General features: G+C 31.4%; 3 protein-coding genes across 4 annotated transcripts; 2 read left to right on the top strand and 1 right to left on the bottom strand.

The window, feature by feature from the left end:
- Positions 1-10,996: 10,996 nt before the first annotated feature.
- LOC125867877 (cationic peroxidase 1-like) lies at positions 10,997-12,592 on the top strand. Its single transcript, XM_049548468.1, has 4 exons — positions 10,997-11,259; positions 11,358-11,549; positions 11,920-12,085; positions 12,186-12,592. Exons 1-4 carry the CDS (start codon positions 11,050-11,052, stop codon positions 12,569-12,571), a joined length of 954 nt encoding a protein of 317 aa, XP_049404425.1. The 5' UTR covers positions 10,997-11,049; the 3' UTR covers positions 12,572-12,592.
- Positions 12,593-13,662: 1,070 nt separating this feature from the next.
- LOC125867633 (spindle and kinetochore-associated protein 1 homolog) lies at positions 13,663-19,091 on the top strand. Of its 2 annotated transcripts, XM_049548191.1 has the most exons (11): positions 13,663-13,781; positions 14,742-14,873; positions 14,957-15,081; positions 15,531-15,643; positions 15,742-15,808; positions 16,287-16,354; positions 16,547-16,652; positions 16,740-16,769; positions 17,757-17,870; positions 18,562-18,657; positions 18,880-19,091. In XM_049548191.1, the coding sequence occupies exons 2-10, from the start codon at positions 14,777-14,779 to the stop codon at positions 18,637-18,639; spliced, it is 798 nt and encodes a 265-aa protein (XP_049404148.1). In that variant the 5' UTR covers positions 13,663-13,781; positions 14,742-14,776; the 3' UTR covers positions 18,640-18,657; positions 18,880-19,091. The 2 variants fall into 2 exon arrangements, with proteins under 2 accessions (XP_049404148.1, XP_049404147.1); XM_049548190.1 differs by lacking the exon at positions 18,880-19,091 and having other exon boundaries at positions 18,562-18,869.
- A 332-nt stretch (positions 19,092-19,423) lies between these two features.
- Positions 19,424-23,641, bottom strand: LOC125867313 (flavin-containing monooxygenase FMO GS-OX5-like). The gene is made up of 7 exons (XM_049547767.1): positions 23,087-23,641; positions 21,432-21,502; positions 21,175-21,324; positions 20,952-21,034; positions 20,650-20,791; positions 19,890-20,063; positions 19,424-19,722 (listed from the first exon to the last, which is right to left on the bottom strand). The coding sequence occupies exons 1-7, from the start codon at positions 23,607-23,609 to the stop codon at positions 19,585-19,587; spliced, it is 1,281 nt and encodes a 426-aa protein (XP_049403724.1). The 5' UTR covers positions 23,610-23,641; the 3' UTR covers positions 19,424-19,584.
- Between the last annotated feature and the right edge of the window lie 431 nt (positions 23,642-24,072).

Here is a 24,072-nt window from a genome sequence, read left to right as displayed (position 1 = left end):
ATATAAATATTTTAAATTTCTTAAATTTATGGACATAACATACTAACTTTCTTAAAATTGTGCAGGAATGCTCAGAGGAGGAGATATATGGAGATACTTGTACGTCCTTCGTCAAAAGATTAAAAAGTTTGGTTTCTCAGATTGGTGGGTTCACATTATAAACAACTACATTTCCAATAATTTGTACTAAGTCACAGTGAATGGGGGTAGGCATGGCTTCTTTAAGTCTGAAAGAGGCCCGAGACAAGGAGATCTTGTATTCCCCTCTCTTTTTTGTCATAGCTACAGAACTCCTATTGAAAATGCTAAAGGATCTAAATATATATACAAAGGTTTTCACATGAACTCTAATGGGTCTCAAATCAACCATCTATCATTTGCAGACAATACCATCCTGTTTTGCAATAGTAGTAAACAACCACTGGAAGTGATTTTGAGAGTTCTGAAAATGTATGAAGCTGTCTCCGGACAGCTCATGAACAAAGACAAAAGTTGTTTTACGGTGTCTGCCAACAACAACATTATTACTATAAATAAGATCAAGCGAATCACTAGTATGAACCATGAACAATTTCCTATCAAATATTTGGGATGTCCTCTATTCACAGGGAAGAAAAAGATTTCTCACTATTCTGACATGGTTAAAAATCATCAATAAAATTAGGGGATGGTATACAAAACTTCTTTCAATGGGGGGAAGAGTTATATTGATGAAACATTTTTTGTTCGTTTTTTCGGTCCATCTACTATTAACCACTAATCCTTTAATGGGTACTATAGAACTTATTAAAAAATACATTACTAGATTCTTTTGGTCTGGTCAAGAATCTAGAGGAAAGTACCATTGGGTCTCCTGGAAAAAACTTTGCTACCCATACAGTGAGGGTGGGACTAATTTTAGAAGTCTTACAGACACCTGTCAAACTTTCCAAGAAAAACAATGGTGGAACTTGAGGACGACTAACTCCTTATGGAAGCAATTTATGAAAGCTAAGTACTTCAACTTAAGTACTTCAACTTTGACCATCCCAGCACAATTCAATGGAAAAAAGGGCAAACTCAGAGTTGGAAAATACTTGCTGAAATCAAGGAAGAGGTCTAATGCAATATCATCTGGAAAGTTGGTAAGGGAGACATTTCCTTTTGGTTTGACAATTGGTCTAGATTGGTACCTCTTTGGTAATTAACTCCTAACAACGACCACTATAGCCAGATTACAATTAAGGAGGTCCTTAGTAATGGAACTTGGAACTGGAACATTCTGCAACCTCAGTTAAATGAGGAGACCAAGGCTTATAAGATCATTGACATCAATATCAGGATTGTTGAACACAAGAATGACAGAGCCATTTGATCCCTAGATAATGCAGGCCTCTTCTCAATCAGCTCTGCATGGAATATGCTGAGACAAGTAAGGACCACGAATAATTTGTCAACTATATTTGGCATAAAGACATTATATTCAAAATGTCCTTCCTGACTTGGAGAACGATAAAAGATAGACTATCCACCAAAGAGAGAGTAACTAGGTTTGGAATTCAGGTGGACGCTTCATGCCACTGTTGTAATACAAACAACACTATTACTGAGATGGAAGACACTGACCACCTATTTAGCATAGGAGAGCATGCTAGGAGAATCTGGAAATATTTTGCGAACCCTCTTGGGATTGAACATATGAATATGAGTTTGAAAATGCTCCTCCTAAATTGGTGGAACTATAAGACACCTAACATCATTGCTAAATTCATTACAATGATATTACCATTGATCGTATATTGGGAATTATGGATGGCCATATGCAACAAAAAATTCAATAATATGAACCCCTCATTCTATAGAACGAAAACTAACATACTATCCTTTCTTTTGCAGGTCATTAATAGGAGATTTGAAAATGCAGCAGCAGGACTTAATTAGTACAAGCAACATGGCAGAAGCATCAGCCATGCTTTTTGGACTCAAATGGTGTGCACATAATGGCTTTAGAACTGCCTTGGGCGAAACATACTTTTTACTGTTAGCTAAATGCATAAACAGAGAATGGAAAATTCCTTGGAGAATTCTCAATTTCATAGAAGAAATTCAGAATTTAGTTGAAGAACATGGGTTCGAGATCAATCATAGTTATAGAGAAACTAATCAACCTGCTGATAGATTGGCAAACTTGGGTCATACTATTGCGGGAACCCAAGTGTTCAACTCTTTTGTTGAGCTTCTAAAACACATTAGGGGGCTTATTAACATGGATAGATGGAATTTACCATCTTTTCGAGTCAAACGTACCAAATATGCCCAAATAGCTTATGAACCTCCTTGAATTTTGTATAAAAGCATTGAGTAGGGTAGACTAGTCTCTTTTTTTTTTTTTTGAAGGAAATATATTTTAGTCGACTAGTCTCATCTTGATGGTCATGTACAAAGTTTGGTATACCAAACTCAAATATGTAACTTTTTGCACATAAATAATCAGTAGAGACGATGTCTTTGAGTAAAAAAAAAAAAGCTATTTCCATTTTCAATTTTTTCTTAATTTCTTTTTCTATCAAACACAAACAGATGGCCTCCAACTCATTTTCAACATCCTCCTTTCATCATCTCATTGCCTAATATGAAATTTAAACTCACCAACTATCTAATATGGAGGACACAAATAATGCAACTCATTCAAGTGATTAGACTGACTTATCTTATTGAGGCTAAGAAAACACTATAACAAAAAACACCTTTTAGCAGCAATAATATACACATTAAAAATGAGTATTTAGACTTGTATACATTGTATTTTTTTATACTCCACCTAATTATTATCCTATTAGATCCTATATATGTATATTTTGTGGAAATTGTCAAAAAAGAATGTGCTTGTATAAATTCAAAGTCTATCAATTCAGTAAACAAGTACAAAGTGAACTTTCATAAACATGTGATTATTTTTCGATTAACGAATGTGTGAATAAGTAGTAGTAGAACAAAATAAAATCTCGAGGTCAAAATAGATCTCAAGTAATTGCTTAGACCAATATCATGGGTACAATTTTCGAAGTATAAATAATTAGGTTAATGTTTTGTTTTTATTATAGACATATAAAACTGGCTTCCACCATCTTCTATGATATCAAAAGCATGAAAAAAAATTAAAATATTATTTGATTGATTATTCTGTTAATGAAGGTAGCATGCAAGTAGAGACAACTAGGAAACATATATAAGCAACTATAGGTAGACATGTTTGGTGCCTAGTCAATATAAAAATGTGTCTCACTTTTTGACATTACCATAGGATCGTTCGGATGGGAATAAGTCGTTTTAAAATTAATTATTTAGAAATAAATTATTTTGGAATAAGTTATTTCATTATGTAAATGGGATAACTTATCTCATCATTATGATATAAATTGTGGTATAAATAATTCAAGGACTACCTAATACCTCCAACCAAATGTATAGATAAAATAATATTACATTTTATTCTAAAATTAGTATACATTATACCTCACACCAAACAACATGTAAGTGTGAAATAGTTTTACTAGCTTATACTATTCACTTCGTTCATTATTACTGGTTCATTATTCTAAAACTATAATTTCACTTTTAACAAATCAAGAAAAAATATTTTTTTTTTGAAAGATTACATAATTAGATATACTTCACTACCATATTTACTGTTATTACCTATATTTTCAAAATATTACATATCTTATCATTAATTAAGAATTTCCTACTATATATTGAAGACAATACACTTAGGTACATGTATTTTTGTTATCAGATACACAAAAATTGGAGAGAGGCGAGCGAGATTTGTATCATTGTATGTATCCCAGATATATGTGAATCACACTAGATACACACTAGATACATGTATTTGTATGTATCTAGAGTGGTTCACTTCCAGATACATGGGAGAGTAGCGAGCGAGATGAGAGAGAGACAAGGGAGGCGAGCGAGATCTGCTATGTATCCTAAATCATGCGAATTCACTTGGATACAATGTATCTAGAACAAATTACACCTAATTTTGACCTCTTGTATTCGAGATACATGAATCTGGACGTATCTGGAGACACCAAAATCTGGTAAGATACGTAATATTGCAAACTAGAGTGTATCTAAGTAATTATCTTCTAATTAAACTAGTAGAATTTATGTAAGTTTCCTCTTCTACTTTTTTTATTTATCATCCTCAACATTAATCACTACTTATTTTCTATTTTCCAAGACCTAAGAAGCTAAGACTATACATATGAATATTGTAGTAAAATACTCATATTAATTATTGAGGAGTGTAAAATAAAAGTGAATAAATAGAAGTGAACGAAGTGAAATAATTTGGTAAGATTTTCAAGGTAAAAAGGCGAGAAACCAGGAGGCATAAGCCAAGTAAAACCAACAAAAATGGACAGGCACTTGCTTTCTTGTTTTTCTTGTTTCCTTAACCATCATGACCCGTCTATAGTTCAACACTTAAATAAATCAACAATCTTCAAATATTTTCAAAATTCAAAAAAGTAATATATATATATATATATATATATCATGCCCTTGCTTTGAATATCTTCATGCCTTTGAGACTCAATATTTCTTATTTTGCTTCTTATTTCCTACTTGATTACATACATGATTTGCATGTTATTGTTCTAATCAAACCTTTATATCCTTCTAAAATCACCATTTAAAGCTAGCTATATCTACTCTTTAAAGTAGTATTTATATGTTACATCTTGATCCAGATTTTTTTAAAAAACAAATATATTTAAGAAGAACAATTAATGTACAATTTTTCTCAAATGTCAATGATAACTATATCCTCTCTTCTTATAATTTTCCTTCTATTCCATGCATGTAATGCACGGTCACTTGGTCTCCTCAATAAGGTAAATTCTTCTATTTCTATATATTAATTTCAAATTTATTATCTAATTTATATCTTTATGTTCAAAATTATTACATTATGTTGCATGTGGTTTTGCTCTCTTCTGATAGACTTTACATTGTCCCCTTATTACCTATTATATTTTCTTTACTGTCTCCTTGTTACCTGTTACATTTCCTTCACTGTCTCCTTCTTCCTTATATTGGATTTGCTGCACTTGAGCCGATCAAGAGTCTTGTGGAAACGTTTCTCTATCTCTACGAGGTAGTGGTAAAATCTGATACATTCTACCCTCTCAGACCCCACTTGTGAGATTTCATTGAGTATGTTGTTTGTTGTTGCAGTTGTTGTTGTTTATATCTTTATGCCATATGCATGGACAAAATAATGATTTTTTAATACTATCAATATATTATGAAGTATTATAGAAGATTATTTTATGAAAAAAAAATAATGTTTGTAATATAACTTAATACTTTTTTAATTTTAGAATTTAAATTCTATGAACTGACGGTATAAAAGTAGTTACATTAATCAAATCACTTAATTATAAGATAGTTACAAGTAAATGTCTATAATAAACATACACTAGTTAGTAACCTAGCTGTAAATATGATAATTAACCTGTCATTACATGTAACATCTAAATTTCTTGGATTGTTCAGTATATATAACTTAAATCTTAGTACTACAAGGGGTCGTTTGGTTTGAAAATGAGTTATGATGGGATACGTTATGTTGGGATAAGTTATGTTGGGATTAGTTATGATGAGATAAGTTATGTTGGGATTATTTTTTATTGAGTGTTTGGTTTGTTGTATTCAAAATAATAAATTTTAAGAACAATTTATTTGTTTACAAAAATGCCCTTCATTAATGTAAAAAGTGATATAACAAAAGGGTTGAAAGAGACATTTTTGTCATTTACCTATTTTATCCTGGGATAAGTTATCCCGGGATTACTATACCACCCAAAGAGAGGGATAACTTATCCCGGTACTAATTATTAATCCCGGGATAAGTTATCCCGAACTTGCCAACCAAACAACAAAATAAGCGGTACTATAATTTAATCCCGGGACTATTTGGTATTATCCCTCACACCAAGAGTATATTATGTATATCTTGGTAGAAATTTGGAAATCTAAAATTGAATTTTTTGGGTGTTTTTCTTGCAGAATGAGGAGATCAATTCAAGTATGGCTAGGGTTTCCATTCCATCGGGGTCGGATCTAGAAGTAGAAGTGTCAAATAAGAATATGAAAAGGGAGGCGGAGTATAACTTGGACTACTTACCGCCAAGAACACACCCTCCAGCTCACAACTGAGTTGAGTGCTGAAGTTCACATGTCGCTCTATTTAAGTTCATCTTGAAGTATAAATTTTGGTTCTTAATTTTACATTTTGATGACTCCACTAAATTTTTATGTGCATTGAGATATTTGCTACATGATATAACACCAATATGTTAGATAGGTTAAATGTGATAATTAGACAATATCCAACTCATTGTCATTTAGTCAACATTCGGAGTTTGACTAATTAAGTACGGAGTTTATAAAGAAAGATTTTTTTTTGGAACTTGTTAAATTAAACTATTTAACTATGGATTAGTGACGGATTATAAAAAATAAATTCAATTGGTTAAAAACTTTTTAGCGATATATTAACTAAGAATAACGATAAATCCCATAACTAATTTCATATTTTTTTGTAGTAATTCAAAGAGAATGAATACAAAACAAACGTTGGCTATATTTTGATTGAAAGAAAATCTATAATTGACAAATTAAAATGTCCAACTTTAGAAAGCAGAGGTATCGATTTCTCTGATTGATTAATGTGTAACATTTAATCAACTCATGTGCATGCAATTAACGTAAAAAATAAAGGTTGATTAAGTCAAATATATTTATCTAACCCTAATTAGTGCATGGCCTTTATATAATTATTAATATTTCATAAAATGTAAACCACTCTCTTTCATAGTCTTGATGAAATAATACAATAGTCCAACTTGTTTCCGCCATAATTTGAATACAAATATTCTTCCGTATTAATTGACTTTGATTGATTAACCACTCTATCTTTTTTTTTAATCCTTTTTAGTAATTTTCTTATCTATGATCGTACATGCATTATTAAATATCTCTTTTTGTTTTGCTATTAGAATGTTTTTCCATTGGAAGAAAAAATATTAGATCTCTTTAGGTACTCTCCATTCATTTATTTTTCTGGGGAAAAATAATAAACAAGAAAAAGGACCAAAAGGTCTGAGAAATATGTTTTGTTTTCTTGGATTTATGTGAAAACCCCTTAAATACTTAGGTGTTGTTTGACCACAAATATATTTGAGAAAAACTTTGACAATTAGTGTTTGATCATATAACTTGTCATTAATGGCAAATATATTTGGTAAATATCTCTAAGTTCTAAAAAAAATAGAATTTGGGTCGTTCTAATATTTGTTAATTTTAAAAAATTTATAATATTTGTTAATTTTAAAAAATTTAAAACTACCCCAGACTTTTTATATTTTATGAAACAACCATTATTTATTAATTCCAATTAATATCTATTTACAACCAACTCCATTAAAATGAACATTTTGCTTTAATGAGTTATAATTTATCTTAAATCATATATTAATGACACGTTTGAGTATGTGATTATTGTACTTCTCTTGCCCATTTTATTATTTTTGTTGTTGTTGATTGTCATCAATTATGTTATAAGATTATTTTGTAACAGAACATGTTCATTATAAAATGATTATATAAACTTATGAGTAATTTTAATAATTTTTAGAACTTATTGGTATAAATCATATTTTTTGAAAAAGTTAAATACTTCTTTCAAAATCTATGGCCAGACACATGCAAAAACTTCATCTAAAAATGAGTAGTTAAAAATACTTGAAAATTTGTGATCAAACGCTAGCTTACGCCATATATATAGTCCTTACTTATTGGAGGTATACTGTATATCAAAGTTTGACTTTAGGCCAAATATATGTGTCAACTGCCTAAGTTAGAAATTAATGAATAGTTTGGATGAATGACTTTTACAAAGCAAATGTAAAATTAATTGAATATTTACAAGTTACATTATTATAATTAAAAATAATCTTATAGTCAAATAGCCTCTGAAAATATATCCGTTTTTGCAATCTAGAAATGCAAGAATAATAAGGAATTTTACCATTAAGACAACTCAAAAGTAGAAAAAAATGATTCACCAAATGATTAATTACGCGGCTTAATTTAATCATACTAATTGTTTAAACCTACAATTGACATGAAAAAGTCATAATAGAATCTTCTTCTCTTTTTCTCTATTAAAATATATAATTTAATTTATATGCATTAATAAGATATATATTTTTATATAGGTTAATTTTAACTGAGTGTAGCAGGTTATTTGTTCATTTTTAAGATTATCATATCAATTTTTTAAAACAAAAATTTACCAATTATTCTATGTGAATTTAATTTCTTGATGTAGTTTTTTTAAAATATATTGTACAAAATTTAAACTCTTATATAGGATGAAAAAGACTAGGTTTCCCAAGAAATAAATGCTTAGTTGATTAGACTATGTTTATTTAATATTATTCCAATTGACCAAACAAATTAAAGATTCTCCAATGTTATTGGTTTCATACGACCAAGAAAGGAAAAAAAAACTCATGTATATACTATTACACACTTTTATTTTTAATTTATTTTAATTTTTTTTTTATTAATCTAAATAATTTAATTAATAGGTAGAAAAGAAAAGAACTCTATATACTACTTGACTACTCCCTATTGATGTGACACAATATTCTCCTTTTAACATATTTAAAAAAGAATGTCATTTTCTATAATTAGAAATAACTTTAAATATATATTTTTACCCTTAATAAAGTAATTTATAGCTACACAAATGTCTAAGATTTATTCTAGGCTACAAATATCAAAAGTAGGGATGTACACGCTTATCGGATGACTTGGTTCGATTTTTACACTTAACCATTTGACTTATCAATTTTCAACTTTTATGTATTAAAACCCTAATGAACCAATAAGATATTGATTGACTCAATTCGACTTCACGGTTACCCATCGATTATTGACATATTATCAGTTAATCGATCGATTGTTAGTTTTAAAGCAAATTTGTATAATGACAAGTCTCCCTCTGATGCAGGAAAACATGAACTGTATCTATCAAGATACAAAGGTTGTAAGGATATCTCATTGAAGAAAGAAGAAGCCTATTGACATGGACTTGGTTGATATGAACATGAATTAAAAATCATTCTCAACCAAGGAATCAATACAAATTCTTGATTGAATGAAACACTTTTTGATATACCTTACAAGAGCAAATCACTAAAAGAATATATAAAACATCTTTAGCATTAGGTGAAGATCACACACTTCACTGGAACTTGTATTGTTATCTTTTTTCATATTTCATAAAGCTTTATATTCCCTTGAGTGTACATTGAAAAAGAAAAGATAAAAAAAGATTCTAAGGGTAGATTATACTGGTAAAAATGTGTCAGGATAGAACATTTGATTTGCATATCAGATTGGTTTTAGTTTCGAAATTGTGTTCAACCAAGTTCCTAAAAAACTCTAAAGGAAACTCTTGTAATCCAAGGAAACTGGACTAGGCACCACACTGGTAATCTAAATCAGTATAAAATATCTATCTCATTTATTCTTATTTGTTTGCTTCATATTTTATCTGTGTTACTAATATGCAGGTTAGTCGACTTCCTTCAGAAAGCAGTCGACTCGAAAAAAATTTCAATTCACTCCCTCTTGACTTTCAATTTCGATATAAAATTGAAACCAAATAAGTAGTTTTCATGTACTTCAATAGTAGCTTCTTGTCCAATGACTTGAACCCATCGAATGTCACCATCGTTGCTGGCAAAAAATACAATTGGTACGTAGGTGGTGGCGATGGTAGTTGGGGTGAGTGACGAATGAAGACATATGTTTTAGGGCAAAGGGAATGTTTAGCTAACGTTTGATCATATATTCCTAAATATTTTTGGAAAATCTAATTTAGGTGAAGTTTGAACTAATGAAGTCTCAAAATGTGTTTGACTATAATTTTTGGAAACATATTTTACTTTATTTTTGAAAAACATGAAACATGACTAATACACATAAGTTCTAAAAACTATCAAAATACTATAAGCTTGACACAAAATTACATTTTTATCATGAACTAGATATTATATTATTCTAAAATTATAATGTATCACTTTAAAGAAAACTATTTATAACACAATTATATAGCTACTATAATTCATTAAATTATAACTAATTACGATGATCCATCAGTGCAAGAAATAAATACTGATAATAGCAATAGTACTTAATTAACTATTTTTTGATATAATCTTCTCATATTCTACAAACAATCTCTTCATAACAAGCATGCATTTCCATATCAGATGATCAAAATGGATAAATACTAAATAGGAATCAGTTAAGGTCATAAATACTCTTTTTTATATATATATATAAAATATAAAAGTTTGGGATATGTTTTAATTATATTTTAAAAGATCGACAACTATATTTTGGCCCAAGAATAAGATTTTAGCAGATTTTGAAATTTCTCAATAACAAGACACATTTTCTAATCAAATTCATATTTGCCAAAAAAATTCTTAAAAAAATGCTTTCAAAATTTATGACCAAAGGAATCAGCTTAAGTATTTCTTTTTTTTTTTTCAACTCATTTATTTTATCTAATTTATATCTAATCTATTTTTCTTGCTTGATTAGGTGAGATAGCCAAGCCATTTCCTTTTCTTTCGAATAATAGATTGGGCAAAACCACTTAAACAGAAAAAAAAAATTAAAAAAAATCTAGCTGCTATTGACCTACAAGCGTTAGAAAAATATGGTCTGTTTGGTAATGCTGTAAAGTTTGAATAAGTTAAGTAATTTTTTTTTTTCAAAACTCTATAAAGAAAATGGAAATAAGAAATAATAATAATAAAAAAAAGGTAAAATGGTTGACAATTGGGCACACTTTTCTACTATAAATATGGGAAGAATTAAGAACCATATTCCACATTAAGCAGTGCTAAGCAATAAACTTAGACAATATCTTTTCTTCTTAATTTCTTCCTTTCTACTTCTAATAATTTCTTTGTCATGGCTAACATATCTTTTTTACTAGTTCTAATTATAGTCCCTTTTGTTCTAATTGGAATGAGCTCAGCTCAATTGATTTCCAATTTCTACAATTCATCATGCCCAAATGTTCTCTCCATAATCAAAACAGCTGTGAATTCTGCTATCGCTACGGAGTCTCGTATGGGGGCTTCCTTGCTTCGTCTTCATTTCCACGATTGCTTTGTTAATGCAAGTTATCTTACTAATTTTCCATACTCTGTCTCAATTTTAGTAGTATTTTCAATTTTTGAAAGTCAAACAAGTATTAATTAGTATTGAATATGTAGGGTTGCGATGCATCTGTGCTATTAGATGATACATCAAGTTTCACCGGAGAGAAAACTGCTAATCCAAATAGTGGATCCATAAGGGGATTCGATGTGATTGATACTATTAAAACTCAAGTCGAATCATCATGTGCCGGTATCGTATCTTGTGCTGATATTTTAGCTGTCGCAGCTAGAGACTCTGTTGTTAAAGTAAGTTAACAATTAAACTAATACTTATTTTTGTTTTTTTTTTATGTTTATTAATTTAACTTAACATGAATCTATGAAAATCAAAAAAATGGTTTTCATAAGCTATAAGCACATGTGACATGCCTTACAATAAAATAATTGTAACGAACATCCCTTATGTAGTTGATGGATTTTTCAAGGAAGTTATTATAAGCATGTGCAAATATATTTTTTAACTAATAAACTTGTTGGTTAGGAAAAGGAAAAGAAAGCAAGTTGACCTTTATAAAAAACAGGACATTAGTCAAAGTTTTGATATATATAGAAATTATATATTATAATTGTATTAGTTGTTGAAACTAATTATATTATATTGTTTATGATTTATTAGCTTGGTGGACCTAGTTGGACTGTATTACTTGGAAGAAGAGACTCAACCACTGCAAGTTTGAGTACTGCAAATAGTGACATTCCTGCGCCAACTTTGAACTTAAGCAGTCTTATTTCTTCCTTTTCTAACAAAGGTTTCAATTCCAGAGAAATGGTTGCTCTCTCAGGTTTATTTTTTACATAAAAATACATCAAACATTATTTTTTTTATCAATTTACTAAACTCATAGAAAATACGCTAAATCAAAATATCTTTGAATTTTACAGGTTCTCACACAATAGGTCAAGCAAGGTGCACTACTTTTCGCAATCGTCTCTATAACGAAACTGATATAAATGCTACATTTGCAACATCACTTAAATCGAACTGTCCACAAAGTGGAAGTGACAATAATATCTCTCCATTAGACACCACAAGCCCAACCACATTTGACAATATTTACTATAAGAATTTGCGAATTCAAAAGGGTCTTCTTCATTCTGACCAACAACTCTCTAGTGGAGGCTCAACAGACTCTATAGTTAACACTTATAGCTCCAATTCAGCCACTTTCTTCACTGATTTTGCTAATGCCATGGTGAAAATGGGTAATCTCAGCCCACTTACTGGCTCAAATGGTCAAATCCGCAAAAATTGCAGAAAAACCAATTAAGATTTCGCACAAAAATGAGATTTTAAAATGTAATCTCGAAATTTCAAGTGTTGCTTATGTGGTTCTTATTTTGTTTTTATCGAACTTTGACGTTCTATGTGGTTAATTTGGAGGTAAAGGTGGCAAAGTTCACCCCTCCAATGTGTAACTTTCCAACGGTTGAAATAAGATAATTAGTGGTTTTATATTTTGAATTTGTTGACTTGATAAGACTTTATTTTATTAGGAGTGTTTCTTATATGTTTTCGTTTTTATTTTATCGCATAGACTTTGATGTACTATGTATGTTTTAAATTTGGAGGAAACTACCTTTTGGAGATGTTAGCTAAATACCATAACCTTGAAAAAGTCTTAAAGTACATTTAACCTTCAATTAAATAACTTGGGCGACTTTAGTCCTTGCAAAACTAGTAGAAGCTAACGACAATATGAAAAACTTAATAGATAGATTATTTAAAATATTTATGAAGTTTTTTAAAGTGTTGTTAGCTTCTGTTAGTTAAAGAATCAAAGTGCACAAATGATTTGATTAACAATTAAATGTGCTTAATCAAATAATATAAAGACTGTGAATGAAATAAGATGATAATTCAAGGATCCAAATCATTATTTTTTAAAAAAAATTTAAATGTATATAGATTGTCGTAAATTTTAACTTTATGCATGATACTCCAAAAACATTTGTTCGATTCTTTTGTGTTTTTTTTTTTTTAAATAGAGTCTCTATTTATACGACATATATTATTTTTATTTGTCCAACAATTATACATTAATATTTTGATAGAAATTAAAAATGTTGATTTTGACAAATATAATTGATTAGTTGTCCACTTTAGAAATGACACACATATTAAGGCAACAATGATTAGCATAGTGAAGTTACAATTTTGCCTTTATTAATTATGATTTCAAAATAAATTTATTCAAGATAACTAATCAATGTTGCGGAAAGTTTAAATTTTCAAGAAGTTTAAATGAGGGTATAATAGGAAAAAAAAAATTGTCCTTTCTTGATTTGTCAAAATGGACAAGTAAATAGGGACATCTAAAAGAGGAAATATGGACAAGTAAATAGGGACGGAGGGAGTACATACTTAAAAAGACTATTTTAAAATCTATCTTCAATTTAAAAAATTTAAGAAGAAAAGCGCGCTTTTTCCCCATTCTGCTCCGGTCACTTTCCTCAACTCCTATCGCCGGTAAAGCCAAGGTATTTGATCTTCTCCGGTTAACTTTATTTTGTACTTTATTCAACTAATTTCACAGATTTGTACAAATTTTCAGATTTCTGTAGCAATTTTATAGTTTCTCTCTGAAAAAATTGTTGTTGTTTTTCTATATTTAAAAGCATAATTTGTGGTGGAATTACAGAAATTCGTTAAAATCCGTGACTGTATCGTGTTGTTGAAAGACTTTTTTTAGGTGTTTACTGCTATAATTTAAGAACTGAATGTTAATTTTTGTATGGATTTTTGGTGGAATGCTCTGAATTTTTTATGGTTTGTAATTTGAAGCTGTATATAAGAACCCTACCTATAGCATTTCCTTAGTTCTACTAAAGTTAAATGTTAATTCTTGTCGTGTTAAATGTTAAATGTGGTTTTTACTGTCCGTTCTGGCCTTGGTGGACTAAGTTACCTGGTACTGGTGGGAGATGAAAGGTATATTAGTTGAGGTGCACGAAAGATGATACGAGCAATATGATTATAGAAAAAAAATGCCAAGAGCAATGTTAATTTTCTCTCATGACTTTGGGTGTATTGATTTGGAAAACAAGTGGTTTCCTTGCATTTCTACTGTGTCTAGCATTGGTTGACCCCGAATTTCTTAGTCATGGGTTCTTATGTGTGTTTAATATAGAGTATTGAGTTGCTACTAATCACATAATGGTGCTTGGTCAATCTATTTGCATATTAATACTAGTTTCATGTATATAAATATAGTGCACGTGTCAAAGACAAGCACCCAATGCCCATTAGTCCCTAGTTTTTGAGGCTTGTCTTGATTTTAGATAGTAATGTATGTTGTGTGACTCTTAATAGCCCTGTAACACTATAGTGGAAGTACTGGCTATATAAGGTTGGTCATGGATGAAGATGTGTAAAGCAGGAACTTAGACTATGATTGTTTTTAAGGAACTTTATTTTTTCTTTTCTCTTTTTTCCCCAAGATTTGTTTGTCAGGGTAAGAGGGAAAGAGGGGAAAATGGACATCAAGGATGCGGGATCGTCACTTGATTCTTTGGTATCCTCATTCAACACTCGGATATCGGAGATTCAACAGCTTGTCGTAGCTCGAAACAGTAAATTATCTGCTCAACCTTTTGTTCTAAAGATTTTCAAAGCTACTTATTGCTGATGATCAATTTTTGTGCAATGTGAATAGTGTACCCTGCAAGCAGCGTTTCAGATTTGTCAGCTATTGACTCTGCATTGAAGGTGTTGGAGCTTCAGCTCCACAAAATAAAAATCCGGATGCGTGAAGAAACTGAAGCCATCCCCAAAGCCAAGGTATTTCTCTTTGTCTCTCTATAAGCCTGAGTCTGTATTGCCAATTTGATTTAAGCAAGGATTATCTTAGGCATGCTATCCATTTCCAAATCCAGAAAATTCAATACCTTGGAGGTGTTCCCCTTTCTATTATTATGGGGACTGTGAATTGATTTCTACTATTCGTTCTTTCTAAAAAAACAAAAAGTTAAAAATAAGTTCTTGTCCTAGTTATGAATGTCTAGAATCCAATTAGCACATTTTACGAAAACTCGAACACTTGATCAGTGTTTCATAAATCTTACTGTAGGGTTAATATATTTGTTATAGGGCGCACATTCTTCTGTGTTTATGGTCCAGCTTGTTTTTGGAAAATCAAGTGTGGTATTGTTCTGCACTAGATCTAAACTGTAAACAAGTATTGTAGATGCAATAACTCATTGCTTCTTCGGCTGTATTTTTGGCTGCAGAAACTAATAGAAGCGTCACTGAGGCAGCAAAAGAAATTGCAAAATTTATCTTCTGTAGTTCCATCATATGTTCCTGATAGAGTGACTAAAACAACTGATGATACTACTAAATGGTAACATTCTGTACTATGTAATGAAATATCTTTACTAACATGCGGTACTTACTCCTAAAGAAGATTTGTTCTTTCTGACTATGAATTTGTTTTTATAGTTTAAATCTAGAGTCCATTGTTGAGGATAGTTTTGTTTCTCTGAAACTTGAGGAGCCTGCACCCAAGGTGACAAAATCTCCTTGATTCTCTAACTCTCTACATATCACATGATTTCTTCTGTCCTGAAAATGCAAGTCACATTTTATGTCTCTGTAGCTTGATAAATAGAGAAGTGTGGTATCAGATTGCTTAAAGGGTAAGATTCATACTTAATCCAGTCAAATAACAGGAAGGCCCTAAGTGGGATATCTGATTGCATAAAGAGTGTGATTCCCTCTTTAAAGTGGGAATGTTCTTTACTCACTCAATGAATTAATTGTTTCTAGGACCTTCCAATGAGGTCTGTGAGGGCAAAGAAAAGGAATCCCAAGTTGTCTCAGATTATGCTCCTCAATTTTAATATAATAGTGATCAAAGGATGCAGTTTATCATTCTTCACCTAATGTGAAAGACATTTACTGAATGATTCAGTTGTTCAATGGTCGGGTCAGCTTCAACCAAAATAGCCATGCTATGATCTCACCCTATATTTTGTTAATTTCAGGAGAAAAAAGGTCGCGTCTCCCCGCCACCTTTCTACATTAGCTCTGATGAACTGAATTCTGTACCACCGTAAGTTCTTTCTAACTTCTCATAAGGTAGCACTTCTTTATACAGCAATGTGATTGCCAACACTCTAACCTCCTCCCAGAAAGAGAGACCATAAGTTTCCTGATGTTAAAGAGATGCCGATTTCTTTTACTGCTTATGCATCATAAAACTCTATCTCATATATTTTCTGACAATAAGAGATGCAAATTGCAGGTATATGAAACAGCGGATCACTTTGGAAAAGGTCAATGCAGCAATAAATGACATGGCTACTTATGCTGAAGCAACTTCCCAGCTTCTCACAGCCCCTCGTAAAAAGGTTGCATTTTTGTCAAATCTGGTTACAAATTTTACTTGAAACTTGATATCACCCCAGTGCTGATACTATTTTTTTTTCCTTCTGAAGCTCAAAGAAAATCTTGTGGAGAGAGCAATGGTAAGTGAACTGAATCTTGCCTATTTGATTCAACTTTCTCATAACTAAATTTGATACCACATATCCAGTAGAGATTGGACCTTTGTGCTTTTAAATTAAATCTGCAGATTTAAGCCTCACTAGTTTGTAGTTCTATTTTCAACTAGAAATGTGATTTTTTCCACAAAATATCCATAAATCATATATTGAAAGATGGACCCTTCTTTTTTGGGATATCTCTACTTGCCAAATTTGTCCATATTATTTGCAAAATTCTAAGGCTATCCTTACCTATCAAATTATCAATTTATAATACAGAGCCGGTTCTTTGAGCATTCTGATCTGGATAGGGTTCACTTTCTTTTGGTCTTTATCGTTACATAAGGAATAACTTTTGAAAAGAGGGTGTAGGCATTCTTTTTTAAAAAAAAAATAAAAATTGGTAACTTTGGAGAGTGTAAGCATTCTATTAACCCAATTCCTACAGTTGTATGGATTTCCTTGCAAGGACACCTCTGGAATCCTGAGGCAGCTTAGGGATGAAGTTAGTGATATAATTTGTATGCGACATCCATTTAGGAATTATTTGCATCTAATTGTGATAAAAAATGTATGTGGCACCCTTGGGATTTGTACAAATAATCCAAGTTTTGAGGCCTAACTACTGTAGGGACGAGGTGTCTTAGTCTCAATCTTGTCTTAAGACCATCATGTATTCCTGTCTATGCCAAGTTTAGCTTCCTCTGATTTGCTTGATTAATTGTTCTATACATTTGCCCGCAAGACATAATTTAAAGGGCTCCCTTCAGCTTTCTATCCTTCATGGAATCTTCCTTTGTACTTTCGCGCATGATGTGTTATTGAAATATTAGCTACTTGTGGGCTATATTTGATCAGTCTGGCTTATTGTATATTGTGTTCCTTGTGATACATTCCTGTCAGGAAGTGAAACATTTGTTGATTAAATTTGACGTGTTTAAACAGCATAAAGCTACTCATGTTTTTCAGGAATTAAGAGATATTGCAGCAACAGAAACAGTTAAAGGAAAGCATTTCTTTCTTGAAACTGACATCAGAGGGCCTTCACTGAAACTTGACAATACAGGAAAAGCAATACTAACTGTGAGTTGTTCCTTATGTGAAGACAAAAATTACATGTTTACTAATGACTGTAACTTGAAAAAAAAAATTGTACTTTGTAGTTTACACAACTTAGTGAAACTTAAGTGTATTTGAATTTTGACTCGCATCATTTTTCCTTCTCAATTTAAGTTTTTATTCAGTTACATTTACATGTCAGGGTACAATGCTTGTACCTTGACATGTAAAGGTTTTCATCAATAAGTCGATCTCTTAACACTTCTTTCTATTTCAAGTATTCTTTTGCTACTTCACATTTGACTGAATGGATGTAGGATTGCTTTGAAAATCTTTGCTGATTCATGCTTCAAAAGATAATCTTGAACAATAGATTTTTTTCTAGTGTCATCTTTTTATGTTCTGAAAAACTTGACTGTAACTACTTTTAGTGGATTCATGCTGGCTTGATTCATTCTCTTGACAATGCCTTCCATGCCTTAGAAGTTAGAACTATAGCAGCTTTGCGTTGAAACGTGACCACCAATCTTAAACCCCTCGCTCTGTCAAAATCTAATAGGAGCAGCTCAAGTAACTAAGCTATTAGCATTTAGCACCTCTATTTTCCTTCTCAAATCATTTATCCTGCACCAACTGTACATGCTTGAGGCTCAAAAACTAATTACTCAATATCAGCTTCATGCTTCTTGACACTAATGTAATTTGTCATTGGCAGCTCCTCCGACACCTTGGTCGTATAAGTGAAACTCGAATTGGTCATCACCGTGTGATCCTTCTGTTGAGGCCTCACTGAATTGCTAGCGACCCTCAGGTAGTTTTTTAAAGAACTTCATGTGAACTTTTTTAGCATATTACCATTGTCTGGCAACATTCAAGCTCTCCTCAAGTACAGACACCTATCAGAGGAACCTTATGCTGTTTACAGTAAAAAATTGTATGAGATTATTGAACTATTAATGCAGAGTTCATATTAATGGATTAAATGTTAGTGGCAGTGGTTATTGTTGATTTGAGTCCCTTTTTTGGTTGTCAGGCCTCGAGATAACCTTTAGGGGTCGTTTGGTTTGAAAACAAGTTATGCAGGAATTAGTCATCCGAAGGTTTGTTTTGCATGGATTTTATAATGCAGAGATTATTTCTTGTTGAATATTTAGTTTTATGTATTGCATATAGGTGCATGCGGTATAATCTAATTTGTTTGCTTAGTCTTTTACCAAAATTAAAGATCTCGTATGAATTTGAACTATTTTATGATTTTGCAAAGAAATGAATAAATTAGGGTATTAATCGTTAAAGACAAAAGGATAGGGTGTAGATTAAAAAATATGCATATATTAACCCCTTTTTGCTTTATGATCCATTATTATATAGCAAATATATTTGGAAGATCACCCCAAAATGTAGTGGAATGAATAAAATATTTCATCCTTCATAAGATATCTTAAATTCAAGTCCTGAAAATGGAGAAATTTCTAATATATGCTTATCATTTGATGAATTCTATCGGCGCATGCATTCTATACCAAAACGAGATGATTATTATACAAACAAAAAAAAAGTACTTGGAAGAATTACAATAATGAATGTAGTAAAATATAAAAGGAATAGATATGATATTACTCAAGTATCAGAAATTACAAATTTGATTATTGGGAGAGCCACTCCTAAATGGGTCCTGCAGAGCACGATCCGGATTTAGTCGAAGCTCCACACCGAGTGAAAAAAGAAAATCAAATTCTTAGAAGTTCCACAAATCCCTATAGCCACTCCACCCAACTTGACCAACAAATTTGTAAATACTCCAATACATTTCAGTTAGGCCATCATCAATTGGTGGCATTTCCACTCGAGCTGCTAACCAATCAATGTACTCTATCTGCCAACAAATTCATGTCATTCTTAATTTCACGTATGGTCATCAAATATTCTATAATGATAAAATTATCTTGTCACGTTGAAATTATAGCATACTTGTATCTACTAATGTTTACTTATATAGTCACAAATTCCAATATTAGCCTCAAAGATAGTTATAGGAAAAACCTCGGTAGGGTGAAGACGATGTGTGTGGCGTTTTGGGATGCCGGCTTCCTCAAGTTGCCTGTTATGATCCTCAACATCGGCCAACATCTCCTCCTCTGTTGGTAAAAGCACTTTTCCAGATAAAACTTGTGCAATCCATTTGGCTTGTAATTCAAACATGAGAAACACAATTGCCTGAAAAGTCTACATTTATCATGTCCTAGCAATACCTTAAATTATTCAAGAGCATATAATACAATGTTAAAGAGGTTAAGAAATCACTTTTGTCATGCCAAATAAAACCACTTGTTTGGTTGGGAACACGTTATCCTGGGATAAGTTATTTCACTATGTATTCACTAAGGCATAAATGGTGGGATAAATAATTTTAGGACTGCCTAATTATTAAGAGTTCCCACATCAGAAAAGGGATGAGAATTTGGTCTCTTTATATGGACTAGGACAATCTTCTCCTCATAAGCTAGCTTTTGGGATTGAGTTAGGTTCAAGATCCATCTCGCCCCCATATCATAGTGGCCTCCATAATATTATTATACCTTATACCTCACGCCAAACGACTAACACAGGGAGAATATATGGACTTGGACAATGGACAATCATACCCTGCTTTTGGGGTTGAGTTAGGCCTAAGATCCATCTTTACACTAATATTTCCAACCAAACGCAGAATAAAATGATCCTAATATTATTATACCTGATACCTCACACCAAACGACTAACACCATGAGAATATGATGTTTGTCATACAAATGTAGCTGACCTGATAAGGTATACCACCAAAGGAGAGGCATGGAGAAAGCTTTGGAGGAAAGACATGTTTGTATAGTGGTCCAACAGCACGGTTCTCATCATCTACACTTACAATTCCATTGGTTTCAAGAAATGGGAAATCATATTTGTATCTGTGCAAGAAAAATAACAATAATTTTGCATGTTTAACCATGTTTCATTGTGAAATTCGAGAAATGTAGCTTTTTTTTATTCAAAATGGAAAATGATATTTGAAAAATGAGTATTTCATCAAAGAAATGCAACAAAAAAGGATTGAGATTTGAACTAAACCCTGTACAGTGGAGAATGATATCAGCATGAATGGATGATCCATCTATGAAAGTCACTTCACCATTTTCATCAACATGATCAATCTGCCAAAAAAGTTCCATATTAGCTCCTAGCACATTTGGATAGGTCAATTAACTCGACTCATTTTAATCCGTCTAAATTCAACATTTGACACCCCTACTATCTTCCCATGCATAGTCAACAACATTTAAACAATTATTACCTTTTCTTGGTTCCATAGATTTGCATAATTGTCCAGTTTTGAAACTTCAATTTCAGAAGATCTTTTTGTGAGATGAACTTGCTTGGCGACAGTAGCAATATCTCTGGAAATATCATGTCCACTTGGTCCATCTCCAATTACAACTACAATCTGAATACAAATCAGTTAACAAGAATTTTTTGTAACATATGAAGCACAAAATTATGTATGAAACTTTAAGAACTAAAAATGAAAAAAAAAAAGTATAAAGGTCTTGCCTGATCCTTAAATGGCTCAGGAACTTGATAATTGTGGCTATGTATTTGTTTTCCAGGCCAATTGTTTATACCTTTTAGATATTAACTAACAAGAATTAGTTCAAAAGATAACCAATAACTCCCATTACATTCACCATATTGAGAGTGCAACAAGGTAAAATTGTTTTTGTTTTAACTCCCCCGCGCGACAATCATGGTGTCTAGATCAATTTGTGCATACCTCGATAAATTTCACAAATACCTATTAATTTGCATCAGCATAAATACCAAATTTCTGTCTTCCCAAATATTTGAACTTGAAACTTCATGTTTTTATTTAACTCTTGCCATCCTAATATGTTTTCACTATTTTTGTTTTCATGAAGATGGTACTGGGCAGTGGGCAGGTACCTGTTACGTCCTGCAATAATATTTTTACCTAACAAAAAAAAAGTGTTCCTCTTCTCACTTTCTCACGTAATTTATATTAAATATATAAAAAGACGATTGAATATTTCATACATAAATTGTGGTTAAATTAATATTGAAAAATAGACAAAAGTTTGGGAAAGACCAAAAGTGCACCAATATTACAAACATGAGAGACTATTATTGTTCCATGTGAAAATTCAAAAATGACTTTGAGTCTTAACTAAAAAAATAATGGACTATTTTGGAGTTTTTCTCCATATGTTTGTGTCAAAAGTTGGTGAAACCAAAATTTGTGGACCAAAACTTTTTTTACTTTCTATTTGTAGTAAATACTTTCATTTCTAACATATTTGAGTTGATAATTTGTCGAAAATTGTCTTTTTATCTTTTCAAAGTAGGGGTAAGGTTGCACACACCAACTTTCCCAAATCATGAGATTACACTAAGGACCCGTTTGGCCATAGATTTCCCAAATATTTAAATTGGGCAAATAGTGTTTGTCCAAAGACTTTGTCATTATTTGGCAAATATCCTAAATTCTCAAATACTAATTTTTTCTAGTATTTGGGTCAAATCTCATTATTTGGGATCTTTTAAAAAATGAAATTTTACACCAATTTTTTTATCTTTTACAAAAACACTCTCTATAGTAGTTGTTTACGTTGTATTACATAATTTTTTACGTGAAACCAAAATAGTGATGAAATATTCAGTGATGATATGATTGTTGATGAAAATGATAAACAATCGGCTCAAGGTAACAAAGTCATGTGCTTTTGTCTACTTTACGATGTACGAAATGATGTTTGTTGCACTCACTCCAAACTACCACATTGTTCCAGTGTCATAGACACTATTTGTTATTTATTGTAACGAAGATTCAATTGACTTGTAATACAAACTTATGATTAGTTTTGATGATTTTTAAAACTTATGAATATAAATCATATTTTTCTAAAAAAATGAAATATATTTCTTAAATACATGGTGAAATTTCACCAAAATAATATTTGCCAAGAATATTTAGAAATTTATGACCAAACGCTAGCTAACACTTTGTTTGAATGATTGTTAGGTATTAATTCATAATATATTATATTATTTTAATGAATATTATGCGTTGATAGATTGTATTGTTCTCTATCATTACATAATGTAACTCATCACTTATTTGAATGATAAATGTATAGTTAATGTCCTTTTTTTTCTACCATTTGTCAAAACAAAAAAAATAGATTACTTGCCTGGAATGTTTGCAATTCTGGGTGTTGTATGGTGACCATTACAAATCACTACAGAATCAAACACCTCTTCTGAACTTAACTCCTCCGATTTCGATTCAACGATCCAACGATTTCCCCCAAATTCAACCGGCGCAACTCGTACGACCTCTGTGTTGAATCGGATCAACTCATTGATCCCAAAATCCTTAGCGAACTCATTCAAAAACTTCAATACTTCTTCGTGCCCAGGAAAGTTCAATCGGTTCACATTTTCTGCACAATCGAAAGAGTAATCGCTGAAACTCATGAGTTGTCGAGGAAGATTTGTTCGAAGAGATTTGTAAAGACTGCTATGAATAATTTCTCTGTTTGGATCGAGACTGAGTAGATCGGTCTCAACTCGAGGATTGTAAACCCATAGACCACCCAGTTGGTTCGATTTCTCGAACACTACAACTCGGTGACCTTCTCTTCGTAGCTCACGCGCCGTCACAAGACCGGATGCGCCGGCTCCGATCACTGCCACTCTCCGGGACTCCGCCATGGGAGGAGACTACTGAGCTGAAAAAACAGAATTTGAAAAGAAGCGGCAGCCAATTACTACTTACTAGTAAATGGGGAAAAGTTACCGCCATAATACATATGTCTAGCTTATTTTATTTGTTTTTTAATTTTGAATGTGCATAACTAATTACTTTAATTTGTATGAAATTTAATAAGTAGATATACATGTTCTGCGTCATATAATTCATGTAGGGTGCACATAGGATAGAAAATTGTCGTGTAGGATGAAAATGTCTATTTGTTCAATTTTATACAAATTTAAATATTTATTTGTGCACATTCAAGATTAGAAAGCGTAAATATCAGTTGAAGCTAAGTTAAAAATCATATTTATGTATTATTTCTTTAATATAATATAGATATGATTTGTGATTTGTTGCACTAAGTTATATTATAAAGTCAAACTGAATTGCCAATTTCAAGAAGTTGAATATCAATGTAGC

This window comes from Solanum stenotomum, chromosome 6 (genome assembly GCF_019186545.1).
Source record: "Solanum stenotomum isolate F172 chromosome 6, ASM1918654v1, whole genome shotgun sequence".
NCBI classification, from domain to species: domain Eukaryota; kingdom Viridiplantae; phylum Streptophyta; class Magnoliopsida; order Solanales; family Solanaceae; genus Solanum; species Solanum stenotomum.
Note: the sequence above shows the minus strand (reverse complement) of the source record. Positions and strands in the feature narration are given on the sequence as shown.